General features: G+C 42.9%; 1 protein-coding gene across 1 annotated transcript in view; it reads left to right on the top strand.

The window, feature by feature from the left end:
- Nucleotides 1–9852, top strand: part of LOC120842854 — a 47064-nt gene extending 37212 nt beyond the window's left edge. Inside the window, exons 4-5 of the mRNA XM_042286276.1 lie at nt 9373–9429; nt 9778–9852. Coding sequence (XP_042142210.1) covers nt 9373–9429; nt 9778–9852 — 132 coding nt within the window. The remainder of the gene's footprint in view (nt 1–9372; nt 9430–9777) is intronic.
- Nucleotides 9853–25145: the final 15293 nt, after the last annotated feature.

Below are 25145 nucleotides of genomic sequence, written 5' to 3'. Positions count from 1 at the left end.
CTGGAGTGCAATTTGCACTGAGAGTCTGTAACAGAGTTGAATGGATGTGGCAAAAGAGGTCACCACAATTATTTGACGCAGTGCTTTGTATGGCTGGTCCAACCATGTCAGTCGTGTCGAGCTGACCAGATGCAGTAGTTTGTCCGTCACACGACCCTGCCAGTGTCTTAGGATTGAAAATAAAATAATAGTGCAACATGGAGCCTGCGCATGATGAACACTACGTCCTGGCAATCGGGTTGGCCATAATACTGAACCCACAGGAGAAGAACCTCGAACAGGGCAGTTATGGCTTGATGCAGTTGCTGGCCTCTTCAGGCCACTTGAAACCGTCGGCTATTGGTTGAATTGCACACAACAAATTCGCATTGATGATAGACTAAAGATATAGCTCGTTCATTATATACTCGACAACACTCCAACTGTCCGGCAGCCTTATTTGACAATCATGTCACACAGGCGAAATGTACTGAGTTATTGTTAATAGGCAATCCCAGATCTCAAGCTAGCGTTGCGGGCTGTACAGGAGTTGGTGCCCCAATTCTCAAAAACCCTTAACGAAAAATTTACGTTTACGCTAATTGAGCATGCCTTGTTTGACACCCTACAACCATGAACCGAATTGTTCAATTAAGCAACAAAGTAACGGCATAAAGTCGACTTTGCTTCACTCATCAGTAGGGCGGCAGGGTTTTGTTTCCTCTTTGAGGAACAACGTATATACAGCTCCAAATTTCAGTCGCACCTGCTTCTCGGAGTCAACAGGGCCCCGGAAAGCCTCCGGGGTGAAGTGTCGCGAATATACTTTGGCACCCACACAGCTAGGCGGACTCCCGATCGTCTCTAGACAAACAGCAAGCAAACTGCCGCCTGTCAGTACCTTGAAAATACTGAAAACTTGGCAAAAATGACCAACCTTTCAGCCCTCCACGGAGCAGCGAGGACATTTCCCGGGAACTGACATCTGAAAAGCGTCGTCTCCACATGGAAACCAATATAGTTGAGGTGGGGTGACATGGCTTCGCTCGAAATAGCCAAAATTATGCCTCACTGCCTTTGCTACGTGAGTTCTCAGGAAGTTTACGGGCTGTGAAAACTAAAGAATTAAGTCGGGAGATGTGTGAACCACCACACGGGAAGGCAAGCAACCGGTTTGTAAGTATTTGCAAGGCTTGTTTGTTAATGGTGCAAAGCAAAATAAGTGACGGACTTTTCATATATTTTGAACAACAGCTTCTGCTAGATAATTTCTTCCTTCTGCAGAAAACCAAATTGGCAGAATGTTTCTCACAACGCATAAAGTTATCATAAAACAAGTGATATGTCAATCAATCAATAGTAAGAATGTTTTAAAAGGTCATGCATTTGTATGGCGAGCATGACCATTAGCTTGTGGAACTGGGCGAACTGCTCGCTCAAGCCAATGCTGCTCTCAGCTTCAGTAGGCATGTGCGACTCCACTTCCATATCAATGTCCGTTTTTCCCTTCACGTCCCGGGGGTTCTCGCCCATGTCTTTCGAATCGCCGTTCCTGCCTTCGTCGCAAGTCCTCTCCAGCACATTGCTGACACGTATCCCGTCATCAAGTTGTACGGAAGTTGATCTGCAAGGACAGTCGTCCTCAGCGGTGAATTGATCTTGGCCATACTAAAGGCCAATATTTGCAGCTTCCGTCTGATAACAGATACAATGCACACTGAGAGTCAGTGACAGAGTTTAATGGGTTTATAAAAAAACGCACCATACTGGTGTCTTATGCCATTTTTGTACGCCTAAACCAACAACGTCAGTTGTGTCCAGCTGACCAGATGCAGCAGTTTGGCCGTCCAACCGTCCTGCCAGCACCTAAGGGTAGAATAGTAAATAGATCAATGCGCAAGTTGTGCATAATGTACACTCCATGCTGAGAACCGAGATGACCACGGTACCAAGCTCACAAGATTAGGACCCCCAAAGGGGTTGTAAAATATCGGTAAAAGAGGAGTAATCAAAAGGATTTATATACAATATATATATTTGGAAGGCGTTGACGTCCGTTGAGGCGTTTCTTTGCGATCACGCCTTCCTCCCCCTCGTCATTTCGTTTGAATTTTCGCGATCAAGTATTTGTCTTCTTCTTTGTCTTCAATGAAACCGATATAGGTTCATATAAATATTCTACACACTTCCGCCCCCGCAATGAGCAGCTCTGCTTATTCATTAAGTGACTTTAATGGGTTCAAAAGTTGTATAGGCCGTTTGATAACTTTGCCGTATGGCAGCCTTATCGAACAAGATCTCACCTTGCCGTCACGTCCAGGAAACGTTTGTGCTATTCGACCCATTTTCCAACATTGTCAGGGAAGTAAATGTTCATCTACTAACACAAAATCCCCCTCTTTCAAAGTGTGTGACAGGACGGGAAGAGAATGGTGGGCAGACCGGCGTTCGTTAAAGTCAAATTTGGAGGTTTTACGTGCCAAACCTACGACGGGCATCTGGCACGCCCCAGTGGAGGACTGAGGATTAATTTCGACCACCTGGGGATCTTTTGACGTGAATCCGAAAGCTCGTTTACACGGCGCCTTCTCCGCAATAAGCCTCCGTCATATTGCGGGCACCTCGGACCGGAGTTCGTTAAGGTATTCTCTTCGCCATCTATTCCAAAAGTGATCTGTTACCTTTTGTCTGTGCTTCCACCGCCTCTGAATGTCAAGGTAACTTGCACTTACAATACTCGGAGGTTCGCTGCGGGGGAGTGAGGTAAGTCGCTTTCCAACAAGGAAGTGCGCTGGTGTAAGAGGGATGGTTCTGAAACCTCTGAATATACAAAAGTCAACGGTCTGGAGTTAAGCACTGCTTCGATCTCCGTTAATACCGTGATCAACTCCTCAAAATTCAGGGAACTACGTCCTAAAACCTTTTTCAGGGAAGTTTTCCCACAACGAACCATACGCTCCCAAAATCCCTCGACCAAGCTGCCTTTTCTACTATAAAACGCCACTCAATTCGGAAAGACGCGAACATGGCTGCGACTTCCTCTCGACGTATGCAGTTCCACAGTTCTGACAATTCACGATTTGCGCGGCGGAATGTCTGTGCATTATCCGCCATTACCACACGGCGAACTCCTCTGCGAGAAATGAATTGTCTGAAAGCTAGAATAAATGTTTGGGTAGTCAAGTCGCTTACAAGTTCGAGATGTACCGCTCGGGTCACAGCGCAAGTAATGATAAGAATGTAGCACTTGCTAACACTGCCACATTCCTTAGAGAAGAGGGGATCCGCGAAGTCCATGCCAGAGATTTCGAAGGGATCAGCTTGGTTCACCCTCATACTCGGTAGCGGTGCCGTTGTTTCGCTAGCTGGCTTGCATCAAAAGCGATCGCAGGTTACACATTGCTTGATTATTCTTTTAGTAACTTGCCGTGCTCTTGCTATCCAGTATTTTTCTCGGAGACTGGTTAAGGTGTCACAAGTACCAGCGTGCAGAAGCCTCTCGTGAGTATATCTTATTAATAATTCCGTGAACTTATGTGTGCTGGGCAGAATAAAGGGATGTTTTTCTTCTATTTTTTGCTGTGTCTTCTGTAGTCTTCCGCCCACTCGTATGATGTCACTGGAGTCGAGAATCGGTGTGAGAGAACTCAAAGGTGATGGTTTGTCAAAAGTCTTCCTTTCTTTGAAAGTAATGAGTTCATTGGCGTATTCTTCACGTTGGGCTTGTTTTGTCAATGTGATTTCGGCTTCTTTTATTTCGATGGCAGTCAAGCCTTCCTGTCTCCTGGTCAATCTTTTGCAGTTGTGTACAAAGCGGAGAATCCAGGCCGTTTCACGTAAAAGGCGATTAAGGTTGTTTTGAGTTTCTAATGAGATCAGGGGTTCTACAATCAAGAAAGTCGTGCAAGGAGCTGTTTGTCTTCGTTCTAGACATATGTTATCCTCCATTAGCTCATCTTTCGTCGACTGTTCAGGCCATTCTCGCAATGGTTTTTGTAACCAATGTGGCCCAGTGCACCATATTGCACTGGACGCAAGTGGAAGAGGAGTAACACCCCTAGTTAGGAGAACAGCTATATTTTCGGTACCTGGACAATGTCTCCACTGTATAGGATTCGTTAGTTGTTGGGTCTCTTCTACTCTGTTCGCAATGAAAGGTTTCCATTTTGACTTCAAACCCTTGACCAGTGCGAAGTGATACTTGAATCGGTCCACAGGAGGACGGCTTGTATGTGTATGTGTAAATTCTCGATAAGATAGCGTTGTAACCTAGCCGCTAACAAGGCCCCGATAAGTTCAATCTTGGAAGTGTAAGATCCTTCATGGGCGCTACTCTAGATTTGGATACGATCAGACCAGTCGTGACATGTTTCTCATTGTCGATCTTGAGGTATGCTGCCGTATCGTATGCCCTTGGACTTGCGTCTCAAAACACATGAAGTTCTACGACTGTACCATCGCTCTCGGTGTCTAGGTTTGAGTATCTCCGGTGTATCGTTAATTCGTGAATAGTTGACCAATGCGAGCACCAATCTACCCATTCTCTGGTGATGTGACCTGGAAAATCGTCGTTCCATCCTACTATCTGTTCCCAGAGTCGTTGAAACAGCAACTTCACCCTCACGGTCACCGGCGCGATCCATCCAAGAGGGTCAAATATTCTCGCTGAAGTCAGTAAAATGCTGCGTTTGGTTAGCTTCGCAAGGTTTACGAAACCCAGAATGTTGTCAACGTTAATAGTAAGTTGATCGCTGGCCCTGGTTCCAAAGAAGGCCTAGTATTTTCGTAAATTTCCTTGTAGAGTCGTCTGGTGAAAATTGTGTTTCCTCTAACGATTTGCTCTTATAAAAGATTGATTGTAAATCTTTGTCATTTGTGCACCACTTAGGCAGGTTCATGCCGGCTTCACCCATGATAACCTTAGACTTTCGTGAAGCACTTGAGCTTGTTTGACTGTTTTCGATCCAGTGAGTGAATCGTCAACGTAAAGACCGCTAGATAAGTTCATGGTGGTTTCTGGAAACCGGCCTCGGACACTCTCCAAATGATATCGTATAGTGGCTGCAATGAGGAACGGGCTGCAGGTTGCTACAAACGGGATTCTTGTCATTCTTCAGATTTCTGGAGGGTAGTGCGGTTGAGCAGTTCTTGGGATGTCTCGAAACCAGAAAAAACGAAGAGCGTTTCGATCTTTGGGTACAAGAAAAACTTGTAGAAAAGCCATCTCAATATCAGCGCAAAGGGCGATCGGGTACCTTCTAAAATTTAACAGCACTTGCATCAGGTCAAGATTTAAGTTTGGTCCTGCATAGAGGTTTTGATTTAGAAAAGTACAACGTGGGGCATGAGACGATGCATCGAAAACTATGCGGACCTTGGTTGTCTGTCGATAATTTTTTATCACGGCTCTTTGGGGCAAGTAATACGTTTTATCACTGTGTCCCTCGTCATCATCACGTTGGACTCGTTCGGCGAACCCTTTAATAAGGTACTCCCTCACAGCCTTGTCATACTGCATCAGCAGACAGTCATCTCTACGTAGTTTTCTGAGTAACGCAGCTAAGCGAGTTTCTCAACATCCTTATTGTCTTGTAACAAAGGTTCAGGGGACTTCCATAATAGCCGGGCTTCGTATATGCCGTCTATCTTCTTCACGGAGGAGTCGAACGATTTTAGTAAATACAGAAAAGAGCCACACTCTTGGTCGTTCGATGGTGAGCCCCTAATTCCCAGACTTTCTAGTTCCCAAATTTTGCGCAGTTCTAAGCAGATGTCGTTAGATGCCTCGACGACGCTCATCGTGAACATAGTAGTGGCGGTACATAAACTAGAGGCGTTACTCACTTTTACGGGACCTTGCAAAGACGAGCCAAATATGGTCTCCACAGCCGCCAGACACGAGTAGATACGTTTGACACTCCCAGTCGTTACTTTCCAATATTAATCAGACCCGATGAGGATGTTAACTCCAGGTTCTGGCATTTCGTTCTTTAAGGGAAGGTCCGCCAGAGTCATACCCTTCGACTGTAGATTTTGTATGAGGCTGGTGTCTGTTACGCAGAGAATTTCTCCACAAATCTCGGGGACTTCCAAAGCCTCTGTGACAATCTGTGTTCTGTTGTGATGGCTTTTCAGAATAATCTCGACGCGGCGACACCTTCTTTTCGTTCCTTGTGCAGAGTCACCGAAGGCGAAAATGGAGAGGTCTTCTTAACCAACGGGTCGGCAATGGAGCTTTTCTGAGGCAGTCTGGTTTACAAAGGAACGCTGGCTCCCCCCGTCAATAAGGACTCGAAGTGTTGTCTCAATTTGACTCTTAGCTAGTACTTTAGCAGTCTGAAGTAACACCTATTGGGGGCTACTTGATCCTGCTCTAGATATCCCGATGAACTGCAAAGGCCCTCCAGGAACGTTAGGCGATGGTCGGAGTGCAGCCCATTCTGGATCACACAACACTGTCAGGTGTCTGCCGCCGCAACTCGCGCAAGAAAGCTTTCGTGCGCTTCGACGCTCTCTTGCTCTGGGAAATTGTTTTCCACATCGAAAACATCTGTTGTCATGTTTAAGTTTCTCTTTCTTCTCTTGTAATGTCAGGTGTGTCGAGCATTCCTGCAGCGCGTGGTCATCAGAGCCACAGAAAACACAGCAGTGAACGTTCACTTTTTCTAATGTAGGGAGAGCCGATGCAGAACTTATCTTGTCAACAATAGACCCTTGTGATGGACGGAACTTTTCTTTTTTGAGAGTGTGTGGAGAGTTGAAAGCACTTCTCGCTTGTTATAACTTCTGTATCAATGAATGCAAGAAGTACTGTGAGATCGTCTTCCCCGTCCCCTGAAGGCCCTTTAGCATCCAGCTTCCGATTGTACCTCAGCAGAAGATCAGAAGGGAGAGCTCTTTGGAGCACGGTGTGCAGAAGAACACTGTAAGATTGTACATCCACTCCTAGACTTTGTAGGCTCCTGATCCTTGTCACTACATCATCGTGGAGTTACCTGAGTCCCTCTGTGTCGTCTGAGGATCTTATTGGTTTGGTGTTCATGAGATGAGAAAGATGGTTATTAACTATCACAGTGGGCTGACCGAATCTTCTCTTTAAGAGTTCAATCGCAACGCTGTAATTGTCACTGGTCACGGGAATCCCCTTAACTGCAGCATCGGCTTTTCCGACCAGGTAGATCTTCAGATATTTGAACTTGTCGACTGGATACAGTGTTGGATTGTGGTCTATAGATGACTGAAACTGGCCCCAGAACGTTTGCCAGTCTTCAAGATCTCCGTTGTATTTTGGAAGTTCTAGTCGTGGAAGCTTGACGTTAGGTCCACTTGCTTGACGTTGTCTAAGGTCATTTCCTTAAGGGTCGTTGTTAGAAAAAACTCTTTCGTTGCAGTGCTGTTTTCGTAACGCTCGGGCCGTACTTGTTTTAACGTTGCTTATAGTCTCTTCGTACGTGGTACAAGTTTGTGTTTCTTCTTCTATTTCGTCCTGGTCAATGAGGTCTGCGATCTCCGCATCTAGTTGGTGTAGCGACGTTTCTTTCAATGTGATGAAGTTGAGCTTCTTTTCTATGTCACCTTCTGGTAGCGGAGTCAGCTCTAATGCCGAGGAAATGTCGTAGACAAGCTTGGTAGCAGTGGACAGTATCACTCCTCGTCTTCACCTGAGCCGTTCCATTTTTTTTTTCGTTATATTCCCGGGCTTCGGCACCAAGCATTTTGTAAAATATCGGTACAGGAGGAGTAATCAAAAGGATTTATATACAATATTTACATTTGGAAGGCGTTGAGGTCCGTTGAGGTCTGTTGCGTTTCTTTGCGATCACGTCTTCCTCCTCCTCGTCATTTCGTTTGAATTTTCGCGATCAAGTATTTGTCCTCTTCTTTGTCTTGAATGAAACCGATATAAGTTCATATAAATATTCTACAGGGGTTATCATTTCTTGATGCAGCTGCTGGCCTCTTCAAGCAACTCGATCCCGTCGGCAGCTGGTTGACTTGCATCCAAGAAATGTGCATTGGTGGTGCACTACAAATATAGCTTTACTATTATATACTAGACAACACTCGAACTGTGCGGCAGCCTAGTCAGCGAGTCTGTCGTATAGGTAAAATCTACTCAATTTTTTTAATAGGCAACAGTAGATAACCAGCCAGCTTTGCGGGTTGTAAGAAAGTTAGCGCTCCAGTGGCTAAAAAAACGTGATCCAAGAATTCGGGCATCAACAACATAAAAAATAGGCACAGTACGGACGAGAAACACAAACGAGGAATGTGCTAGTCTGTGTTTTTGTCCGTTATGTGTTTACTTTTTCTGTTGTTGCAACCGTTACGTACGCGCTCGTTGCGCAATTAATAGTTAAGGGTGACGCTAACTGAGCAAACCTAACTTGACATTTTACAGCCATGAGCAGAATATCTTCAGTAAGCCACATTGTAACGACAGAACGTCTAAATTTGCTCCACTTACCACTATTCGCGCCACTACTCTCTTTGGCTGAGATATTAGCAGCGTAGAGGCAACCCCCGTCTCATTTGCGCACGTTCGTGTACGTTAGCGGAAGTCTGGAAGACTTCCGGAGCGAAGTGACGTGAAGATTACCTGCCAAACGTTTGATTCGGTGGACGCCCGATTGCATGCATGCAAACAACTCGCGATCGTCTGTCTGTACCACGTGGTTACAAGCACCGTATTCTTGTTCGTGCGTCTTGTAGCCCAACACGGAGCAACTGCACCGTGTTGGGCTGTTGGGATTTATCGAATGAAGCCCAACAAACAATATGGCATCAAAAACAGGCTACTGCAAAACAAAACCATTTGATTACTTTTTTTTTTTTTTTAAGTTTGCCAGAAGTAAGTTAGAAGCAGGCTTTTTTTGGCTAAAGAAGGGCTCATGTCCAATCAGAAAAGCACTTTTTTAACACAAGTATAAGTCGAACGCGGGCGCATGACTCGTTCCTAAATAGTGCGCCGTGCTCATTGCGGAGGTTATTTAAATTGTGGAGTCTTCTGGCCTCGTGTTGGGTAAACAATAAGGTATGGAAACGAAGCTGTACAAAGCACCCTATTATTTCTTCTTTCGCCAGTTCCCTAATCTGTTTGTGTTTTTTATGTCAAAGTCTCCAGGCTATTTTATCATTCTCCATTGACCGCGCTTATCACTTACAGACTGTAGCACATATTGACAAGAACTCTCGATGATTTACCCCACGTTGTGTAAATATGCTGTAAAGAATTTTGGATAAAGGTATTAAAATCAACAGTTGATTCGGCGTCTACACAAATGTTATAATATGCATTTGAAGTGAGCACGTGACCGTGTGTAGTTCCTGTCAATGATTTACTTGAAATAGATTAACTAAGAAACAGTTACAGAAGTTCTTTCTTTCAAATAGGAATCCTGGGCGGGATACCAGAAGGTGTACGGTGAACTACCGCCATACGGATTTCAGGTTGGTTTAAGACTACTTTTATTCATATCAGGCTGCTCCATTCGCACAATCCAGCAATGTTATATTAACATGACGCTCCCTTCAAGACGATGTCAATCAAGCCATCTATTGATTTAAAGTCGTGAATATGGAGTGGGTCGGCTATCAGACATTTTCTCAATCTTCGAAGTAAAACGATAACAAAATGTTGTTACTGGTAAGAGACTGCTTTTAGGTTTAACATAGTATCGTATACGATGATGTTCTAAAACTCACATAGGGAATAGATTTTTTCTGCAAAGTTTTTGTCAGTAAGTCATTCTTTACCTTTAGTTCTTACTAAACAAATTTTTATATTTTTACTTTCAGCGAAATATTTTAGATGCCAAATCTGTAGGAAAGAAAACCTTCACAAGCAAGAGCGATTTACCACAAAATTTATAAATTATAAATTAAGATTTAAAGGGGTACTCAAGCGTTTGCTTGATGGTCCCCGACTTGTTTAAAATGTTTTGAACATAGCAGCACACATTCCCTAAATAGTATTCCAAATTTAGTTCAAAATAAAAAAAATTTTCGCGGAATTATCGAATATACACTTTTGGAACTCATCGTGTTTTTAAGATAGAAAGTCCACACTGGCAACAAAGAAAAGGTGACACCAGCGGCAGGCATGGGTTCGCACTTTAGACTGTAAGGTTGGCTATAACTGATTACATGCAGTTTCATGGAGTGAAATGAATGTCTTGAAAACTATATTCAGCACCTGCGCAGCAGAAAAGAACAAATACTCGCAATGGTCAATTTTTTATACTCCCTGCTCGACCGGAGTCCCCGCCTGCCATTGATATCGCGGCAGAGAAAGGGGAGGGTGTATTTGAATGTTCATTCAGATCTAATTTTCGTTTGCGGATTTTATAATAAAAGCTTCGCGATACTAAATATTATACTCGAAAGGATAAAAGCGGGAATTTAAAGAAATACAGTGAAATTGGGTAGCTTAAAAATTTGCCAGAGTATTCCTTTGAAGGTTCCATGCTTAAGCCAACAAGTTACAGCTTAACCGCTGTGCATAGCACAAAAACATTTTTAAATTTAGTATGTATTAAACTACTTAACAATAATAGTCTTAGCACCTCCTAAGAAACCTGCTGCTGTAGCAGGACTACTTATTGATTTTGATCAAAAATAAAGAGCAGAAGAGAAGACTGAGCAATCTATCTGCAGGATATTATAATAGGCGTATCATTTGGGCAGGCAACCAAATCTCGCGCATCGAGTGGTGTGTTTTTTCATGCCCTTTTTTTAATTTACGCATCTGCCATACCTTAGAAACCTAAACCCAGTTTCTGTATGCAACAACGTCATCGAAAAGATGTACTCGTTTCCGGTCAGGATGCGTCTCGACCTAACTTCGCATCGCGGGATGACCAATCGCCCTTTTTTCTCAGTTGTGCGGAATCTGCCCGTCTTCAGGCTAGGAAACAATTACCCCTCTATTTTATTAAGCTTGGGAAGAACGAATACCAAGCATCAAAAGTACAGAACAACCAGCTACGTCACGATCTGCTCGGAAGGAGTGTGCTCTCATCATGCCTTCCGCCGGATATCGACAACGCTATGGCCCGTTGTGAAGCAGCTCGTGATTCTACAATGCATGAACGCTGGTTGACGGGTGCGTTCGTGTAAAGTGTGAGCCTTTTGGGAAGCGTAACGTTGAGGGCAGGGCACAGTTGCTTCGACGCTTCGTCCCGCGGTATGAGCTCACAAACTTTTAGTCAGAAGTCTCTTCCTCTTTAGGGGAGGAAAAAGATATTCATTATAAATTGAAGTGTAGCGCACCATCGTGTGCTTCGTACTGATGTAAATAGGCATTAAGCAGTACGCTTTTCTTAAGAAACCTAGCTCTTATTTCGTGATTGGACCCCTACCCTGGTCCTGCCCCCCACCGAGATGCAGTCCGACTAGTCGGCAACCGGAATAATAGCCAAGTCACAAGAATCACACATTAAATGCGATATCATTTTTGGGCAGTCGCTACGCACTTTTGTATTCGTCTTTTGGTCTGTGAGCAAAGAAGTTGCCAATTTATACTGTGGAGTATCCACGTGATTTGCAAAGCCTCCGTTCCAAGGGAGGAGAGCCTCTGCAGATGCTGCAATCATGCCGCCGAGGCGCAAGTAGTTCTCGGGCGAGAAACGTCTCAAATATTTGCATAAGCATACCTAGGCGATGTGATAGAAACATGCAGACGACAGTGTTTAACATCGTTGGATTTGTTTGAGTAAAGCTCGAGCGGCTAGAAGCCAAAAGGCCAGCGAAACGGACCAAGTACGACAACTTCGGCTGCAACGCAATCGAGACGCGAAGCAGGCGAAGTCCTCTCAAGGAAGGGGCTATAAGAGGCAACTGAACAGCCGCTGAAGCCTTAATAACTGTTAATCTATTTTTTGATAGATAGTGCGTTAGGTGCGGAAGGCCACGCGCTCGGCAGGTATATTTCATATCGTCCCGGAGAGTATGTGCTAGTGAGCCCGAGAAGAATTTTTTCAACAAATTATTTGGGATGGTTGCTGCGTGTGAAACCATCGAATAAGCAGCCACGACAGGAGTAATAAAAATCGCCACAAAGGCAACTATAAAATATACACAAAGAAAACTACAACACACATCATGGACATAGAAAAAAAATAATCCTCCAATTGTACTGCCGTTCTAAAGCAGTTCAATAAGACACGTTTACGCAGTACAAGCCTCTGCATTGCGTTCACGTTTATATCAAAATCTCCAAAACAATTTTGGCAAAAAAAAAATATTTGTTGACCATGCACCTTCGAGCTTAATCAAATCCCTTAGAAAAGCTCACCCGAGTCTCGCTCGCAGAAGGAAAGCGCATTCAAGTTTTGGAGGGTCCGGAGAAGCGCCCACTCATGTTGTGACTAATCCCTAGAAAAGCTCGGCTTGAATTCGATATTTTGGCAAGTGTTAAAAATAAAATACAAAAGGCTTTATTTTCGCGTGTTTTCTTTTTTTTTTTGTTATACTTCAATATTCATTAACCAACATTATTGTTCTTAGATTCGAAAAGCACCAGAAAACAAGGATAACAGAAGGAATAGACGTCTATTCCTTCTGTTGTCCTTGTTTTCTGGCGCTTTTCGAATCTAAGATGTACCAACTTGCCCAACTTCAGATTCTTCTACAAATTATTGTTCTTTTTGTGCGTGACTTACGCCGATGGTCAGACAAGGCTGTTTCGAGCGACGTAATCATTTCTTGTTGGTAGCACAAGGTGCTCGGTACCACCTCCCACGCAGGTGGTACACATCTTATAGTAGGGCGCTCTGCTATCGTCCTTCTCGACCACCTTCGCGACACTGTTGTGTATTTAATACTTGGGTAGCCGGAAAAACAAAAAAAACTTAACTCAGGGAAGTGGAGGCATTTCAAATACAGACCTTATGCAACCTTTCAAGTTTAGAGGAGACATCGGCATTTCCCTTGTCAACGTTGAAAGGACATGCCGTAAAATGAAGTGATCACGTAATACTTCGCCTCAGCTCTTGCTCACATTGCTACCTAGTGAGGCGGCCTTGGATGCCTTTAAACTGAGCGCGAAGGACGCAGCTGATTATGAGGACGTAGAATCGGTCTTTAAACATTGTATCGGCTGCCAGCTGAGACTTTTCAACCGCACTTTTTTGGTGCTAAATAAAAAAAAACAGAAGATTTGTGTATCACGTTTGACGGAATGGTGAAACTTGGTACAGGGGTAAATATTGCTGACGTGACCACAATAACATTGTTGAATTCTTCCGTCTTGATCACTTCTATATAAGCATGTTGGATGCTACTTGATGATGGGTTCAGGACAAAAATTCTGACACGACGCGGGCTACTGAGTTGGGCGAGGAGGTTGCGGGGCGCCGCCCAAAACCCAAAAGATGACACACAAAGGGGTACTTTCGTAGGACGCAGAGACTATCGCGATTTAGTTTCCAGACAATACATCAAAGGAAGCAAAAGACAAACAAAATATCTTTCAAAAAGCCCTCGACAATTAAGCTTGGCTACAACGAGAACGAAACAAAACGGGAAAACCGTTGTTAGGGGAAGCAGAGTAACGCAGACGATACAGCTAAGAAGGGGTTTTAATCAAGAGATACGATCCGTTGTTTTTGTTGCAACAAAACAGGCAGTACCTCTGCCGAACGCTGAAAACGTCGGTGTGTTTTTCTTATGTTCTGCTAATAAGAAGTTGTTTTCTTATGCGAATAAGAAGTTGTTAGAACGTTATATGAGCAAACTCCGTATAAACGGCAAGACCAGCAATGCCCTCAGGGACTGCGCCGCCACCCTAGACGTCGTGCATCCATCAATCCTAAAACCGAAGAACTAAACGGTTGACTTTTCGTGGATACCTAAGGTAATAGAACAGCCGATCGCCCGTCCTCCCGTAGCCAGGGAAGTGTATGAAATACCAGAGCCCTGTTCTTTAATTATTCCCAGCAAAAACGTCAGGCCATGGGCAAGCGTCTGGCTGTCGGTGTAATAAGGGCACTAACAAAATCTATAGCGCTGAACTTGCTAACAAGCTTACGTACAAAGACGAGCCCACCAGCTCAAAGGAATCGGAGGGTAATGTGGAAACAACCATTAATTTGGTAACGATTGGGATATGGGATGCTGTTCCGGTCAGGGGGACGGGGTTGAATTCGACGAGAAAAGAGAACGCCATCTGAATGTCGATTCGCATTTACATTGATGTGACCCCAATGACTCGTCAAAGAGAGTCTTGATGGACATATTGTTCGACCAGTCATTGGAGAATATTTTAGCGTACTAAGAGTTAAGGCAGACAGTACTGCTGTCTGAACGGAAGCTTTGTCTCAGATTTCAGTGCCTTACCGAGACGGAGAAAAACGTAACTCGGAAAAAAAAAAAACTTTCAATTGTTGAAAGGGTGGTCTGCTGTATATGAAGCATGAGTATAGGCTAGGAAAAAGGAAGGGAGAGGAGAACATAACGGCTGCACAACACAAGGCCAAATCTTGGTGTGACAGAACAATTCTTGAAAGGAGTTAAAAAGTGCACCAATAGATAATAGTTCCAAGGTGATTCAAACACAATAAATTAGAAGAACATTTGGAGGGTTTGGCAAAAGTTATTCAGAATTTACCTGTCATCAACTATGCTGTATAGATGAGCGTAAGACGAACGAAAGTAACGCTCATACCACGCCAATTTGATGAAGCCCTTCATCGAACGCGAACCAATTTTATTTATAGCCCTCAATTTGCGAGAAGTTTCGGTGTAAATTCTGTCTATTGGAATGAAATCTTCAGAGAATGACATCGTGGCTGACGTAACGCTAAAGCCGATAAACACGGAGAAGCTTTTAACCTGATTATGTGAAGGGTTCGAAACAGCTGTTGACCAGACTTGTACGTAGTTCAACCACTCTACTCAAGCTACTGTAGTTTAACTACTTTCCTGAATAGTTTAGTAATTTTCAATTACATTTTTATTTCGGTAATTAGTAGTATACTTTAATTACTTTTTTTAATAAGTTATACTCACGTTACAAGTTACTTTCGAATTTTAGTGATTGTTTTCCCTATAAACAAGCATTCCTGCACAAAGGAGATAAGATGTTGGAAGACCACCTGATATTTGCATAGGGGGGCAAGCATGTGGCGTAGGAGGGGGGGGGGAATGAATCGGAAAGTCCGAAACCCCCCTCCCCAAAAATTTTCAGAAGCCCCCCCCCCCCCCCCCCCAACACACACACACAATGCAACAACACTGCTACGATCGGCGCGGGGAGCGAACAGACACGACGGAAGTGAGGCCTAGTAACTGCGGCATTAGTGGCGAAGACTGGCGTTTCTCTGTGCCCTAAAGCTCAAGGAGACTTGACCCATTGAAAAAGGGCTGGTCCCCGCTTTTCCCCAACGTAGAAACTCTCGCCCACTACAGGTAGTGCACACACTGCATCCTCATTCAAAAGAGGCAAGAAAATGCAGCACCTGCTCTGAAACGCATCTGGTGGTCCCGTGCTGTGTGCTGTACTCGAAGAATCGCGTGCGAAAGGACAACGCAAAAATTAGATTTTTTCGTCGGCTTCCCTCCCAAAATAAGAATATCCAGATATTTAAAGATGAATACATCGTTTGAGAAACCTGTAGTTATTCCCTAAACGTTTTTATATAAAAATATTAAACAAGCAGTGCTGGGGAGTGCTCTATTTACATAGTACTTGTAGTACTACGGTTTTGAAAAAAAAATTACATTACTTGAAGTAAAATGTTTGATCGTGTACTTGTATTTTTTGAGGAAAGTCAAACTCTTTACTTCAATGGACATATCCCGAACTTGAAAACAAAACAAATGGCGGTATCGTCGTGTGAAACGCCCTTTTCGAGACGTCATCTGGTCGATTCTCTGAGTGAAGTAGTAATGGAGGCTGCAAGACCGATGGAAATAATTTCCTTATAAGTTTATTGTGTCAGATTGCTCGTCAGCAAGAATAAAACAACTACTCTGCTGCGACTTGACCTTATAAAATGTTTGCTGCCATTTTCCTAAAAAACTGACGCACCTCCAATCACCGCTGGAGCAATGCATACCAGTTAAAAACACTATATAGTGAATGAAAAGGCATCATGATAGATTGTCTTAAAAGTTCTTCTACTTTACCTTAAAACCTTAAAATATATTGTATTTATATACGTCACCTGAAGTACATTGCACTCTGTGTACTTACTACTCTAATTGAAGTAAGGTGCACCCCAAACATAACGCCGCCACGAGATGGTCCGGTTACTTCACTTTTTGAGCTACTCCTGAAACCTAGCGGTCGACCTATTTGGTGAAGATTTGCGTCCCCAATGAAAACCCAACTAGGGGAAGGGATTCAAGCAGCTGCAGTATTCAATTCATCTTTGGGTAGCATGCAATAGATCAATATTTGCGAAACCGAGTAGCGGCGTTAAGTTTGAGGGGCACTACATACATTTACTTTCTACTTTACTTTGAGTACTTTTTAGCTTTACGCAACACTGTAAACAAGCGAACACTTTCTAAAAATCAAACTCAGACAGCGCCAAACCTTAAAGTAGAAATGATACATTCGCAGTAAATCATTGACCAAACAAGCAAGAAAGTACAAAACAATTAGACACGCAGAAGCAGAATAAGCTATTAAAGCATTTTGGTGAAAAAAAAACAAGCCGATTTATAATCGGCTAGCACAATTTCGCTAACTGATTAAAACCTCTGTACTTTTTTTTTTATCATAAAAGACATGTAAAAGTACCTTCAAAAGTAATTTGCTACTTTTCACGGTAATTAGTAATTTTCTCAAATACTTTCTTTTTGAGTAATTACTGCTCCACTCCAATTACGTAGGACGTCAATTCTCAGTAACTTAACTTAATCACTTTTTTGAGTAACTTGTACATATCTGCTGTTGCCAGAGGGTGAGAATTTGTTTTCTGGGCGGCCAGGCCTAACCTTGTGGGTAACACAACAGTAAGCTCAACTGTTACCAGCATTTCAGGGCAAGATCCCGCGGTGTGTCTCGTAGACAGCGAGATTTATTGAATATTGAAGTAGACATAATCTTAGAACTAGGAGTGGTAGCACCTGGCGGGAGTGACTTCAACTATTCCGTGATTATGATCGAAATGCCTGGAGAGAATCGGCGTCCTTAAATTCAATACCGTCACCTAAACCAGATAATGAAGGATCAAATCTATTCGACACCTAAAATCGAACAAGGTTTCCGCACATTCTGCATAGCAAAGTTGATCTCCACACTTGATTTGGTTCGCGAATGTATTCAGGTTACTTGTTGCAGAGTCGGCCCTTTGGTTTTATGCTTATGTTTGTTCCCTGGGAACGTTTCACCCTTTGATGCTGAGTGTCGGGTTAAATATTAATCTCATTTGGTTTTCGAGAGTGATAAATCGCGTGTTGAGAGGGCTTAGCTATTTGACCTCACAATTTTAGACAACATACCTTATTTTCCTAATACCTGGAAGATCATTTCAATCACATGGGGGGCGGTATTGAGCCGGCTACAAGAAGCAAGTCTAACTGTAAAGCAAACAAATTTCATGTGGGACGAGATGAGATCGCGCATTCGGGCGCATGCTCTGGAAAAGGGATGTCGTCGGCAGTTCAACAATAAAGTGAAAGCTGTAGCAAACTATCTCCGACCTAGGACTCAGACAGGTATTAGAGCGTTCCTCGTACTTGCCGGATAATATAAGCTATATTTCACGGGAAATTTAGACCTGGCCAGCCCCCTTTCAAATATGCTTGGATAGACGCCGTAAACTATAGTCAACTGGGACGAACCAAAAAAAAAAACAAAAAAAAGGCAGCCAGAGCTCACCTAACTGCGACAAACCTATTGAGGTTCAGTGCAATGCTGGTGATCGGAAAATGGGCGCCTGCTGTGCCAGAGGCATGGTGAGGGCGTTCAGCACTACGTTCGTACGCAAGCCGGAGCTCAGCGTTAGCGAAGATGCATATAGTGCAAGAGAAAAGGAATGCCCTAGCGTGGTCTGGACGGCTCAGAAGTTCTCGTGCTACCTCTTGGGTGAAAAACTCACATTTTACACTAAACACTGTCTTTTTTTACATAGTTGCATATTATGGTTCTCGAGTTATGAACGCCACCGGCGCGAAAGCGTTGTGCTGCAACAGTTGAATTTGGACTTTGTCTAAAAAAGAAGCAAGCGTAATGACAGCGCCGGTGGTTGAGTCAGGCCTTCAGACTGGGAAGTGTGTTCTGCTAGATGGAGTTATTCTAATTGTATATGGTTAGCCTGAAGCTTTGTGTAATTTTCCTAAATATTTTGCTTTAGTGACTTTCGTTAAGGGTATTTGTATATATATGTGTTCCCTTGATTTACTTATATTTCGCAAATCTTGTGTGAACTCTTCTGCATTTTGCTCAAGAGTTACCCTGTACTTACGGAACACTCTAAGTGGAGTCAAGGTTATAATCTTGTTTTATATATTTTTTGTGTTTTTCTATTAGTTCGTTTAGGGGCTTACGTACGTTCTGCTAATGGTGCTACGGTTCTTTTTTGTCACTGTTGAATATATATTTTGCGAGCAAAGACGACAAAATTTAAGGACCCGCAACAAAGCACGTCGTCTTCAGCGGACCAAGATTCTGCTTACCTTCTGAACGCCTTTCCCGGCAGATTGAACGCTTTCAAGATCGGCGGTGGATTTCTTATTCGTTAAAAACGGCGGCAGAATTCTCGAATTGTCCTGAATCACTTTAGCGACTTGTTCTATAGTGGCGAAAGAATACTCAAAACCTCTGTCTCGATATGCCACCACAGGTGTGTGGCCAACTTCCTCGAACTCTGATCTCTATGAAATCGTCCGAATGGCGTCGTTAACCCTTGGTGTAGTCTTCACCCCCCCTCCCCTTCCCCCTAACGCTTGAAATGTGAGATAGAGTTAACAGGGCTACCTAATTAAGGATCATGGCGTCCGAGCAATAGAATAATACGATGTTTGCGAGACATTCTGTAACACATGAATGGGTCGCGACAAAAGAATAGTAAAAACCTGAGTGCACTGAGATTGGCTGCCTTCTGACAACATAGGTGTCTCTACCTGCGACATAGGGCAAATCTGGGTCCTTAAAAAGAACTGATTAATATTTTGAGCCGACTCTCGTCTCTCGGCTGTCGATCCACTATTCAAAATTCCACCAAGTACCCAATTCGAGACACTGACTGCCAGTCAGGAACTCCCCTTGTGAAACGAAACTTCATTTTCAACAGACGGCGTCCGATAGTCACTGATGGAATCTCCCAAAGTACGTATCGGGTGGTCATTGAAGGAGCAGACTTGATTGTGTATGTGATTGTGGACGTTTGTTGTTGCATAAAACGCAGCCTTTATTAAATGAATGTTGGTATATAAAACCGTTTTGTAGAACGCGAACCACAAGGAGAACATCTTAAGCAGTTCAAGCCTCATGGCGACTGTAGGCTAGAAATCGGCTAGGACAGGGCCAATCTTTGTTGAAAGCAATGGGGCGGGTAAGTGTCAGGGTTGGGCAGTATCGCGATACAAATGTATCGCGATAGTATTTCAGAAATACATTTTGTATCAGTATTTCTGTATCGCGATACCTTTTTTTCACCAGTATCTGTATTCCTGTATCGAAATACATTTTGAATGTTTCTTTGTATCGCGATACAATCAGGGTGAAATGTATTTCGTTACATTTCGTGAAAAATGCACCCCCCCCCCCCAAAAAAAAAAAAATGCAGGTCCAATTTTTTTTTTTTTATTATACTTCTGAGGACATTAGGGTCAAGGAGATGCTAGGGCATTGTTACCATGCTGACGAAGGTTCCTTTCGATTCTCCAAACTAATTTTCTATGCGTCCTCTTCTCTCTTCTGAGAAGTGTTGCGTAGTCAGGGACTCGAACCAGGTGGCGTGCTAGGAGTGGAGGCAGAGCATCTTGTGCCGCAGGTCCTTAGGTAGGGGTTTCTTGAGTCATTGTTTGCTGGCGTCCAAAGCCCGCTGCTAACCGTCTCTTTTGGCTTAGCGTACACAGTACACCCAGCCGGTAAAGCTGATTCACAGTACATTGCAGCACGAGCCTGGCGGTGGCTGACTTGAAATATTAAGATGACTCACGCAGTGAAGTTCAAAACATATTCGAATGTGTCTGCGACTGCGCCCGTAATATTGCACGGCTCAAGGGTACGTCATCAGCCGACGTGAAAGTGACCCGCTGCTCTGGTGATCCGAAAAACAGGACGGAGGTCAGACGTGGCCTCGCTGTGCCGACCCAGACTTCGTACACCTGCGACTCGTCTCCAGCCCGCTGTTTCTCGAAGAGCTCGCACCTGTGCCGGCAATATCAGGTCGCAATTCACGAGGTTTCTATCTGGAGTATGCAAGCCGAAACTTGAGGACTGCAATTCATGCGTCGGTGGCGGAGGTTCGGTAGGAAGAACCTTCCCAGCAGGGATGTCATCGTATCGTTTTATCAACCGTAACAGACGACATGTGTTCCAGGACGCTTCAGGTGGCCCACTATTCTCAAATATTCCAAATGACACTGCCTGCGTGATCTTGAACGAGGTAACCTACAACGAAAGCACGTAATGTCCTTTCATACAACAGTGCGGTAAAGTTTCATGCTCAAGGCCATCACCTACAGACAAAAAATACCAGTTCATTCCACCGTGACTTCATGTGATAAATGTTGACAGGGACGTCCTTATTGGACAGGGGCATGGTGACATTTTGATGGAATTTAGGATGGCATAGAATTTATATAGGGGTCGAAGTCTTTTCGCATCCCTCGTCAGACAGACAGGATGTCAGGGAAGGGACCGCTGTCAGTCTTTGATAGAACGTTTTTTTGAGCCCACTGAAGACTGCTCGTTGTCCGAAATCACTACCTTCAAGGCAAAGTGCCAAGCCTACGGGAAAGTAATTTCAGAATCAAAAACTTCCACTTCTAACTTCAAGCTTCATCTCATTTGGCGTCTCAAACGAGTTTGAAAAAAATGTATTGCAGTATTAGTATTTCTGTATTTGTATTTCTGCCCTCCCTAAAATGTATTCCTGTATTTGTATTTCCAAATACTTTTTGCCTCTATTTAAAATGTATTTCCGATACGTATCGCGATACACTTTAACAGATATATTTCAGTATCAGTATTTTAGCTACCATTTTAATGTATCCCAGTATTTGTATTTCCAAATACATTTTTGAGTATTTCTGCCCAACCCTGGTAAGTGTATACCACTTTTAATCAGGTAATCTTTACATGGGAATACGAATTTGTAAATTTGTACTTTCCATAATAGAAATTGCAATGTAACTCCTAAAACTGTAACTTCTGCGTAGTGGTTACGTCTGCTCTCCGTCGGGTAACCATTTGTACAGGTTTCAAATTTGCAAATTTGTACTTTCTGAATATAAGTTACAATGTAACCATTATGTTGGTAACATCTGCTTCGTGATTAGATGGACACCTTTACATGAAGGTCACTGTAGTACCTGCCTTGTGACCTATAAAAAATAGCCACCTTTACTGGGCGTTTCTCGTGGTACGCGAGCATTACATGAGCAGATAACCTTTACGATTATTTAGCTTATTCACTAAAACGTGCTCACTCTTGGAATCGTGTCTTTGTGGGTGACGAGGCCTATGTCGCACTTGTACATTGAAAGAAAATCATTACAACAAACTTGGTTCTTGGCATTGGTTAACAACATCGATTTGGCGTTTTTTTTATTTATTTATTTATTTGTCATCAGGCACAGGATAATCTGCCTTGTTTCGGAGTCGGGGGGAAAACGAAAAACAATTTTCATAAGCAACTAGAAGCCCGTTCCTTTTTCGTGAATGACCAAACTAGGTTCATTATGATAATTTAATCTCAAAGTACACCCTTTGCTTTCTCACAAATGACAGAACTAGCTTATTTATAATGATTACTTACAACATAAAATTCAGATATAGGCCACATAACCCAAAAGGACAAGAGTTAAAGAGTTAACACAATTCCGGGGATTAGCAAAATTATTTTGAAGGTTATCTGCTCATGTAATATTCGCCAAGCCCAATAAGCACGCTGTGAAGGCAGGTATATGTCTTTGGGTCAAGGTGTGCTAACCACTGTGGAAGGGCTGCCGACAAGGCTGTAAATGACGGCGGAATACGCAGCATTGTTGTGGGCGAAACTTGTGGCTGAGGCTTTTCAAAATCGTTTGAGAAAAACATAAGATATATGCTATGAATATCACTAGCCAATTTACTCTTCGTAAATCTTTTAAATTAGGTCACCACCGGGTGCCAGCATTCACGACTACAATTACAACGTACATTAGGAGACCAAGAAGTCTACAGTCAATGTACACATTGTAGTTAAGTAGCCAAGTGATCATGACAGTGAAACTCTCCACCATCGGTCGGCCGAGCCCAGTGCGCAGAGTGAAGATAGTGTACGCGCAAAATGGTCCCTCCTTTCTTTAGGCTAAAATCTGTATAAATGAAGACAAATACCCTGTGTAAATTATAGTATATAAACTCCCGTGCAGATCATCCGGGGAAATCTGCGGTTGTCTTAAAGTATACCACTTGACCATTGAAAATCAACTTGAAGCACGTATTCCCTCTTTTCCTAAAAGCATACTGACAGCTGAATGCCTAATGCTTCTAAAAACGATTGTATTATTATGTTTTACCAATGGGTCAGCACAAACAAAAAAGTTAAATATCCTGAATACATTCCGCATGCTTCAAGGAAAAGTTCACATCAAAAAGAAAACTAATCATTGCAATATTAACGGCGGGGAACTCATTTGAGTGTCTCCTTAAGATGGCTATAAATATGACTTCTAAGGAGCAACTTCTAAGGAGCAACTTAAAAACAACTTCTAAGGAGCACTCAAATGAGTCTCATGCCTTTAAACTTGTTCTAATTATTTTGTGTGTGTGGTGTTTGGGGGGGGGGGGACGTTTGATTACATGCGGTCTGCATTCTGGCTGTTTAAAATATTGTTTCTTTGCAATATCTGTTCACGAGACACGTTGTTTGTAGTATGCATACGTTCTAAACAGAGGGCTACGCTTATGCATCATTCAGAAGAAAATATGTTTACAAAGTTATAGTCTTGATTGTGAAAACTTCAGTTTTTTTTTTAATTGTACACTCAAAATATCAACGAGCTTTTAAAGTTTAATCGTCGGAAGTTGAAAACTTGTTATTTATAAAACGCATATCGAACGTGTGTGCGTCGTACTTGACTAGTGACGTGACTACTGGTTAAATATTCACAACTGCACGAATAAAAGAGTTGCCTAACGTTTGGCTCAATGAATACAAGAAAAAAAACTTTATGCCTAGGAAAATGTTTCAGTGAGACGCAGTTGTGCTAAACAATAAAATAATAAAGTTGTGCATTGAAAATTATCGTCCGAAGCGAATTAATTCTTTCTGATAAGTCAATGAGTATCATACGACACACATGCTTCTTTATGGCGTCAACTTTGTCAAAATGTTTCAGTTTTTCACTTTGCAATTCTCTTGGGACGCTGTCCTTTGCCCACACCAACTTTGGAGCAGAATCAAAGGTGGTGCAAGTGAGAGCAGAGCGTGGAGATTCTAGGTGTAATAAATCGCAAGGCACATCACAAGAAATTTTTCCAATCCGCATAAATAATCCAGTTGCACAATGTCTCCCAGATATTCACCAAAATCCCGATGTTCCTATCTCTTTTGCATTTATGAGGGACGGACAAGGGGAATTTGTCAGGCAGCTCTACCTGAAGTGTGAACGAAAAACAAAAATAAAAAGCTTAGCGCTTAAAATTGTTCCTGTCACAGTTAATAGTTTGTTGGCATCAACATTACTACAACGCAACACTGCCTTCACGCAAGCAAAATAAATTGCTTTTTCTTTTCTAAACCGAAATTCATACACCTTTTTGCGACAATCTGACGTGTTACGTGTTCTGCGCTGATCGCTCATCAATGAGGCAAAGCACGAAAGCCTCGCTTTGATAATTGATTACGCGGTTCACCAAGTAGTGCTTTGTACCATCTTGCTGCACTTATCGCGCCATGTCAGGAAAGGCACAATGTTTTCCATGACAATTGGAAAACACGCTGACTGCGGTGACGAGGATGTCTTCGAGGGTTAACTTTTGTCTTTCGAATCTTAATTCAAACTCAAAAGCAAGCCTCATTACGAAAAGGAAAAAAAGTATTCTGTAGAACCTTGCAATGTATTCAATAGAAACCTTCTATATGCTAAGAACATTTGAATTGGTACTCATTAAAAAGGAAAGTCAATACAGCGTTCCATACATGCACATTAAAAAAGGAGGGAAGAAAATATAAAGATTTCAGGGGGAGGGGGAGAGAAGCCCTCCTGAAATGTGCATCGCATAGGGAGAGTGAAGGATAAATGGAAGTGAAAATGGGCAGCCGCCTTGTTGTAACAATCCAAAATGCCGGCCTACGGAGATCCATGTGATGGGTTCGAATATCGACCGAGGAGCCCGCAATCTGACGCAGGCTTATTGCGGATAAGGTGCAGTGTAACTGAGATTTCGGTTGCATGTCAAAAGATTCTCTCGTGGTCAAAATGAATCCCTAGTCTTCCCCTGATTCATACCAAATGCCCGTTTCCGGTTGGTCCCGCTAAACCATCAAATTTGGCATTTGAAGTGAAAATGCAGTATAAAAGAAAAACAAAATTTCAAAATCACGCCAAAAATATAGATACTGTAAAATAAATTTACAAAAACAAGACAGCAAAAAAGGATTAAAAAGCGGAACACAGATTAGGTAGATGTGAGATGTATTTGAGTTGTACAAATTGGATGTCTTCTAGGTGGAACATACTTTGTTTCTCTGCTTGAATCTGTAGTAGCAAAACAAAAATCCTGTGATATGTGTGGCCAGTAGAACCAAAACGAACGAGTATTGTTTATAATGCGGGTGCTAACTGCACTTTATGCTTTCTCGCTATCTTATCTTATGAAGGACTATGAAGCGTCTACTATCGCGTGGTGGAAACTTTACCATGACGGAAAAGACGAAGCCAAAACTGCCGACATCATGTGATGAAATAGACATTTCCGTGCTGCTGCGAGGCATCGGTGCTTTTCACACATGGACAACCGCACCAAACGAGGCATCGGCACCCTTTGCGCTGCCGTT

The sequence above is a fragment of the Ixodes scapularis genome, unplaced genomic scaffold (genome assembly GCF_016920785.2).
Source record: "Ixodes scapularis isolate PalLabHiFi unplaced genomic scaffold, ASM1692078v2 PGA_scaffold7__128_contigs__length_106722199, whole genome shotgun sequence".
Classification (NCBI taxonomy): Eukaryota; Metazoa; Arthropoda; class Arachnida; order Ixodida; family Ixodidae; genus Ixodes; species Ixodes scapularis.
This window is presented reverse-complemented; position numbering and strand designations above follow the sequence as displayed.